The sequence below is a fragment of the Echinops telfairi genome, unplaced genomic scaffold (assembly GCF_000313985.2).
Source record: "Echinops telfairi isolate 266 unplaced genomic scaffold, ASM31398v2 ScPeMD7_23;HRSCAF=83, whole genome shotgun sequence".
NCBI lineage: Eukaryota > Metazoa > Chordata > Mammalia > Afrosoricida > Tenrecidae > Echinops > Echinops telfairi.
Genome location: NW_022103920.1, coordinates 3,273,619 through 3,281,119, shown reverse-complemented (window position 1 = coordinate 3,281,119; position 7,501 = coordinate 3,273,619). Strand labels below are relative to the sequence as shown.

The window sequence follows — 7,501 nt, the reverse complement described above, 5'->3', positions numbered from 1 at the left end:
ACGGTCACTGACCATACACTTGGAGGTCAACTGCCTGCAGGTTATGTGTGTCAAGGTTGTCAGCCATCTAAGGCAATCAGGCCCTATTGTCTGTCCCACCCTAAGTAGGGCCCACCCCTTCTGATAAGGATGATGGACTGTTCACCTGAAGGAGAGCTCAAAGACACCTTAAGGTCAAGCCAACTCAGGGACAACCAAGGGTACGCTGCCATCTTGGGTCTAGAGCCCACCCATCTTGTTACTATGTTCCACCCCTTCTGTGGTAGATGGGTTTTGGCCTGCCAATCAGGTCGCAGCTTGACCTCATTTGGAGGAAGGAAGGAGATAAACAGCTCGCTGGAGGTGGGACACACACTCACTCCCTGGCAGACATTGCAGCTGAAAGACACGTGGAGTTATGCTAGTGCCCTGAGCTGGAGAAGCCACGTAGAGACCCTTCCCAGCACTGAGATGCTTATAATGCTGCTGGATCCACAAGACTTTCCGCCCACTGGCCTGCGATCTTCCTGCATTTGGCATCATTGCATGTGCTTCGTGAGTCTGAAGAGGACTTTGCAGATTGGTATTGGACATATGGGCTAATACCGGGCTTATGGACTTGATCTGGACTGGGCTGTTTTCTCAATATTCAAATGCTCTCGTACCTAAAGCTCTGTCTTATACACACACAAATGTCGTTTCTCTAGTCCACCCGGACTAACACATTGCCCTTCCTATTGCGTGTATACCCCTAGCTCATCCCCTTCCTGTTACACATGCAGTTACACATGCACGCCCCTGGAGTGTATATAAACCTTGGTTGGAAATATATTCTCTCTGGACCTGGCTCTTGAAGTCATGGTGGTCCCAGAGGTGAGCACTTGCATGCTTTATCTTGTCTGATGTCTCTTTAATTGACCCCTCAATTACACAACCGCCCCTTGGACCCATTTGGTGGTGGTGGGGAGGCTGGTGCCCTCCAACGACAATTCTAATATTCTTCTCCAGCACCACAATCCAAACGCACCAATCCTGCTTTGGTCCTTCTTCAATGTCCAACTTTGCTGTGCACAGGAGGAGACTGGAAAGACCATGGTGGTCTTCATCCTCCAGGTGCTTCATGGTCTCGTGTCCATCAGCCCCAGAGAGGAGAAAGGGCCCTGTCTCACTGCGGTTACCTTTGCTCCAGAGATGGCGGAAATGGGCGTCCAAAGGCTGATTGAGAATCAACAGACAGTGCTTCAGATTCCCTGCAGAAACAGGAAAAGCAAACACATCACTTGAACTGTTCACTAATTTCATCAACTCCTGGCACAGAATTCCATTCTGCCAGCCCAGCTGCAGCCACGGCTGGACCCAAACTGGGAAAGATGCATGGATTCAGTGACACCACCGCCACCCGCTGCACTGTCCCCCCACCACAGGCATGAGCACAGCTGTGTCCAAGTGTCTGGGACCACTGGGGCAGAGCAGGGGCTGGTTTCTCTGACATGGGGGGTCTGCAGCAATGTCCTGCCATCTTCATGGGGAGCTCTGCCCCCACTCTCTTCACCTGGCCTGGGACAAAGCATCCTTACAGGACTGACCAGGTGTCCATGGGGCTTTGAGAGAGTTCTGCCTACATCCATACCCTCAACCTCTCTTCCTCGCTTCCCTGCTCCCACCCCCATCCCTTCGAGAACCTTCCAGTGCTGGACTTGGTATGTGGCCACACAAAATCCTGCCCACTGATAGCGTAGGTTTTCGCAGGACATGCAGAAAGACAAAGCAGGGTGAAAAGGTGTGTGTGGGGGGGTGGAGACCCTGTGGGACAAGAAGGTGCTGCCCCCATGGGCTTCCCAGCCTGTGACTCTTTACGGGAGCAGAAAGAGCCATCTTTGTCCTAGAGGGTGCCCGGAGCTGGGTATCCCTATGATAGGGGCTGCTGGCTGGGGTCCGGGACACAGGACCTCAGGTTACAAGGAAGGGAATGTGAACCAAGGACGAACTTCAGCTGATGGTCACGGAGGAGCACTGGCTGAGGCCGCTGGGTGTCAAGTCCATTCCAACTCACGGGGACCTCGTGTGCCAAGGTGGCACTGCCCCCTCACCTACGCCGTCACCTTGGTGGAAACAGGCCACCAGCTCTTTCCCCCACGGAGCCACGGGGCCACCAACCCAACGATGAGCAGTCAGCTGACCGCTGCACCACTGGGGTGGGGGAGGGATGTGGTCTCCTGTCCTATCTTCTCAATTGTCCTGTAAACCTAAAACTCACTGGAAAAATTACACCCATTAGCCTTTTAAAGCTCTGAGGCCATGCAAGACCACAGAACTGAAGATCAAATCATGAAGGGTCCACCCGGCTGTCCCTGTGGATGGTCCTGTGGACCCAGTGAAGGAAGCCCAAGAGCCTGTTCTGGGTGCAGGCAGGAGGTCAGAAGACAAGGATAGCGCTAGTCCATCGCTGGAGAAATGTACAGGACAGGGGACTGTAACTCTACCAGCGTAGAAAGCCCCGTCTTTCTCCCGAGAACCAGCCGGTGGTTTGAACTGCTTACCTTGTAGTCAAAGTAGCCTAACATGTAATCACTCCACCACCCAGCCTCCCTTGCATGCATGTATGTAATGAGGGGGCTTCGAGAAGTTCACGGAAAAACTGCACGATCTTTCAATGGTGTGTTCCCACAAACCTCTCGAACATCCCTCATGTAAAGTCACACGATCGTGTGCACTTTTCTGCACATAAACCCCATGTAGCTTGTTTAAATTCTCCTTTCATTTTAAATTGATCAGTGGTCTGAGACCAGAAAAAGGTTTCTAAAGGAAAACACTTCTTAAAACACACAATCTACAGAGGGGGAGAGGAGGGCCCTGAAGTCCATTGCTGATCAAATGCTCGGGCTCTCTTAAAAACAGCAAGACTGGGAGTGGAACCCAAATAAAAGCACACCTGCTGCTGTCAGAGAACCAGGGACGATTGCTGTGGCCCCTGGCCCCTGGCCCCTGGCGGGGGCTGCCCTGCAGTGCCATTTCCACGTGGCACTGAAGTGTAAGTCTAAGAGCAGGACCTTTCCCCTCTCTTTCTTTCGGCGCCCACAGGGACATCAGAGCTCCTGGAGGGAGAACACTGCCTGTGGACGCTCGGCTGAAGCATGAAAAGGCTCAGAAGCAACCATCCCACACCTCAGCCGCTAAATGGTGGTGGACAGAGAGCCAGGTGGGAATTGCTCTGGGCAGGCAAACATGGGGTGTGGGTGCATGTTAAAGACCAGGCTCTTTCTCTGGAAGGCACTGGGGCTGGCATGACCCTGTGTGGTGACCCCTAAGAAGGGGAGCCCGCCCAGGGGTGTCGGGTCAAACAGCCTCAACTCCAGGGAGGCTGTGAGGTCACCTGTCACCTGCTACTGGCCAGTCCACCAATAGCCCCTCCCACATGCCACCTGATCCACTGCCGGTTTCCTGAGTCCCCCTGGCCTGGACCACGAGGGAACTGCTCGCCATGGGTGGCATTGTCCTTCCGCCCTGAACCTGAGCCCCTTGCTCACTGGGGATAACTTAGTCCTGTTCGGGAGACCAGATCCACGCACCCAGAAACACTACCGTGCTGCCATTGTGTTGGTGCCTACACGACAGGCTGGACCTGCCCTGTGGGTTTCTGGAGCGGTAACTCTCCATGGTAGTAGAGAGTAGAGAGCCCTGTCTTTCTCCCTCTGATGGTATTTGGGGATTTCGAACTGCTGACCTTGTGGATGGTGGCCCCACCACGTAGGGGCTTGTAAGCTGGCCCGGATTAGAAGTCAGGACGAGCAGAGGGGCAGGGAGGTGAAGCTGAGACAAGGACCTTGAATGGAGCACACAGCCTTCTCTTGGGGGTCGGGCCCTGGGTTTGGACTTCCAGGCTCTGAAACCGTGAGGGAGCCCAGTCTGTTCATTAAGCACACTCGCTAGGGTAGTGGTTAGATTTCTGTCAGGGGGAGGAGCGTCCAAAAGGCCGTGGAAAAATGGACTTGAAAGATAACGGAATCTCCCCACAGCCTTTCTAAGCCCCCATCTTCTGAATTCTCCTGGGCCCCCTTCTCTCATGTCTGTGGAAGGCAGAGCATCCAGCCCCGGGGTCAGTCCTTCCATCCGCTCTCTCCTCACACTCCCCATGGCTTCCCCATCACAGGACTTGCAGCATCACCTGTATCAATGGCCCCTGGGTTCCCAGGCCTCCCCCAAACTCCAGATTGAGTCTAGGTGCCTCTGTAGCCAGCTCCCCTTGGACACCAGCCCGACACTTCAAACTTCCCATGTCTAGCATCATCCGACACCCCTCGGCAGGCAAGCTTGCTCCCTCAGCCCGCTCACCCAGTACCGCCCACCAGGAATGCCCAGTCCCCACCAACTCTACAGCTCAAGGCTTCCCGTTCGTGCCTCCTGCCCGGTGACTGACAGACCCCACAGAAACGTCACGCGATGCAGGCATTTCTGCTGGAAACCAGCCACACCTGTGAGCAAGGACTGCTGGGGCCACCAGGCCCAAAGGGCTCTGCTGCTGGCCCCTGCCCCCTCCCACCCCCCAGAGAGCCCTTGCTCTTCCCAGCCACCGCCCCAGGGCTCCTGGGTGTTCCCGAAACCTGCCAAGCAGAGCATATTCCCCTGGGGACATAACTGAGCTGATGGCTCACTCTCTCTCACAGAGGTTCTGCACCAGTCCCTGGGGGAGGAGCAGCAGGGGCAAAGGCCAGTGGCTCAAGGACAGGCTGTGTGGGGGCAAAAATGGAGGGCCCAGGGCAGGGGGACAGGGACTGTCTCATCTTCCCTCGCTCATCACTCCCCACCTTCCACTATGAGTTTAACAGACACTGGTCTCTTTTGAAATCCATTAAATTGAGCTGCAGGGGGCTCCCACTCCAAGGACTAATGGAGTCTGCTTTGTCTGGTGGGGTGGGGAGGGGGTCGTGCACTGAGTAGGAGCCCAGTTACAAAGACCACATCTCTGATGTGAGCAGAGGCGGGAAGTCATGTCCCTGAGAGGTCTTCAAGGTGCTCAGGGAGAGACCTCAGAGGGCTAACTGTGTGTGTGTGTAGGGGAGGGGGAGACCAGGGGGGCAGTCCCCCCCCCCCAACTCTCTCCAGGTTCCCGGAGATGGTTTATCCCTTTCTTCAAACAAGCTTTACAAGTCTGGCATCAGGCCGATGGGGGAAGAGTGCCACAGGGCCTGCGAGAGCAGCCTTGCTCTGCAGGGGCTTGGACAGGACACCCTGTGGGCTGCCAGGCAGCCCAGAGCAGGTGACAAGCAAGGGCACCATGGTGTGGGTCACTGATGCCCCCTCATCAGGGCAGTCACAGGTAGCTCACCACTACCCTGGGGTCGGATATGGAAGCAGGACAGCCTGATAGCCCCCACCCAAACGACGTGATCCTCTCAGACTCCAGCCCTGGGCCCCGTCAAGGGTCACCCTCCAAAGGCCACCCAGGGTGGGGGCTCTCGGTCAGGAATCCTTTGTCTACACCCAGCCCTTGAAGACCTTAATTCCAGTTCAGGTCACTGGCCTCCCAAAGAGAAGCTGGGACTGCTTGTCCCGCCACCCTGTGACAGCTGAGAGCATTAAATGTCAGACCAGGATGGCCTGCGAAAGGCGATATAAATAAATACCCACACAGCCATCGGCACAGAAGGGGCTTTAGCCCCTGCTCCTGGGGCATCTGCAGGGACCCTCCAGCATCCTGCACACAGCTCCTTGGCCCCTGACCACCAGGCTCCTCTACCTGGCTCTGGGCCTCCCTGCTGGTCTGCAGCTCAGGAGGGACTGGCTTGAAGCCAGCCCAGGCTGAGAAGGTCTTGTGAGTGTAACACAGCCGCCCTGTTCTCAAAGGGGTCCTGTGTGCAGGCCTGGGGCTGGGAGTCCACCCCCAGCTGCCTCCACAGTGAGGGGTGGACATGCCCTGTGGCGGTGGTGGACAGTGAGCAAGGAGGGTCATTGCAGCAGCATGCAAAGGGTTAGCAAGGAGCAGAGAAGCACCGGTAGTATGTGGTTTGTCCTAGGGGGAAGGCCACCTGGCTCCTGGGCCCACAGTTCCCTCAGGCCCTGGTCCTGCTGTGGGTTGCATTTGGACATGGCTATATTAGTCCTGTCCAGTCCTCTGGGTGACATGAGGGTCTGACTGGCTCCCTCAGAGGGGACACATGGATCACCCCCAGCCCCCCTCACCCCAAGTCTCAATGCCACTGGGCCCCAGTTGACCGGCAGCCAAGTTCTGAGCTCTGCAGGTGAACACTTTGGATAGAGCCAGGGAAGAAGTGGGGTTCTGACCCCCAGTGACCCCCTGATACACACACACACCCAGTCCCCCCATCCCCTACTCAGCCCTCAGAAGAGGAATGGCAAGGGCCAGCAATCACAGCAGGCTGTCATCTGGGTGGCACTTCAGGGGGATGATTGCAGCTCTCAGCTCCCAGGTGCTGTCAGTCCCAGAGGCAAGGAAGGGCAATTAACTTCCATGACAGGGGGGGTAGGGGTGACACACAGCCACTCCTGACACGGATGATGCCCATGTCCTGAGCGCTGAGGAAGGCCGGAGCCCGAGGACCACATAGCTCCCCTCCCCCCCACACACATACAGAGGGCAGGTGGGTGGGACTTGGCTGGTTTATGGAATTCCTAAGAACTAAGGTGCACACACATTGACTTTTTCCTATTTGGCCAAAAATGACAGCGTGTGAGGTCCTGACTTATCTGGGTCACAAAAGGGACAGATGGAGGACCCCACCTCCCTTCCCCAGCCCCAGGCTCTGGGTGACCCCACCCCTGAGATCCTTGGGGTCCACATGTCCACATTCAGGGAGGGAGGTGATGGCCGGCAGTGCTGATCTAGGAAAGTTGGAATACATCAAAAATGAAATGAAATGCACAAAGCTGGGTAACTTGGGCCTTAGTGAGGGAGCTGAGACAGATGGGTACTGGCTACGTTGAATCAAGCAACCAGGGTCGGCAGATCCAAGAGGAATGGCGTCTCATCCATCGTCAAAGACAGTTCAAGCTATCTCGACCCACGCAAGGAAATCCAGTGAATGCAACTAGCACTCCCATTCACACATCAGCCACTGAGCTCCCGAGGAAGCCGCTGACCAAGTCCCCCGCTTCTTTGGTCTCAAAATGATCAAACATGCAGGCAAAACACATGGATGACAGTTGGCGATTGGAATGCGAAAGCTGGGAGCAAAGAGGAAGGAGTGGTGGTTGAAAAATCTAGCCTTGGTGAGAGAAATGGCGCTGGAGATGGTCGCAGGACAGACTTTTGCAAAACCAATGGCTGCTTCATAGGAAACACCTTTGTTCTACAACACAAGAGGTGACCACACAGGTGGACATGGCCAGAAGGGACTCTCAGAAATCAAACTGACTACACCTGTGGGAAGAGACGGCGGAGAAGCTCAGTATCAGCGGCTACAACCAGGCCTGGGGCTGAGTGTGCAAAAGACCGTCAAAGACGTCTATGCAAGTTTAGGGTGTAGATGAAGAAATTTAAATCAAGTCCACGAGAGCCAACATG

The 7,501-nt window shown here is 55.6% G+C and overlaps 1 protein-coding gene across 3 annotated transcripts in view; it reads right to left on the bottom strand.

The window, feature by feature from the left end:
* Positions 1 to 7,501, bottom strand: part of TPK1 (thiamin pyrophosphokinase 1) — a 35,954-nt gene that overhangs the window by 25,309 nt on the left and 3,144 nt on the right. For all 3 annotated transcript variants that reach the window (XM_004713977.2, XM_045288980.1, XM_045288979.1), the window contains exon 3: positions 1,158 to 1,229. In XM_004713977.2, the coding sequence (XP_004714034.1) occupies positions 1,158 to 1,229 (72 nt within the window). The remainder of the gene's footprint in view (positions 1 to 1,157; positions 1,230 to 7,501) is intronic.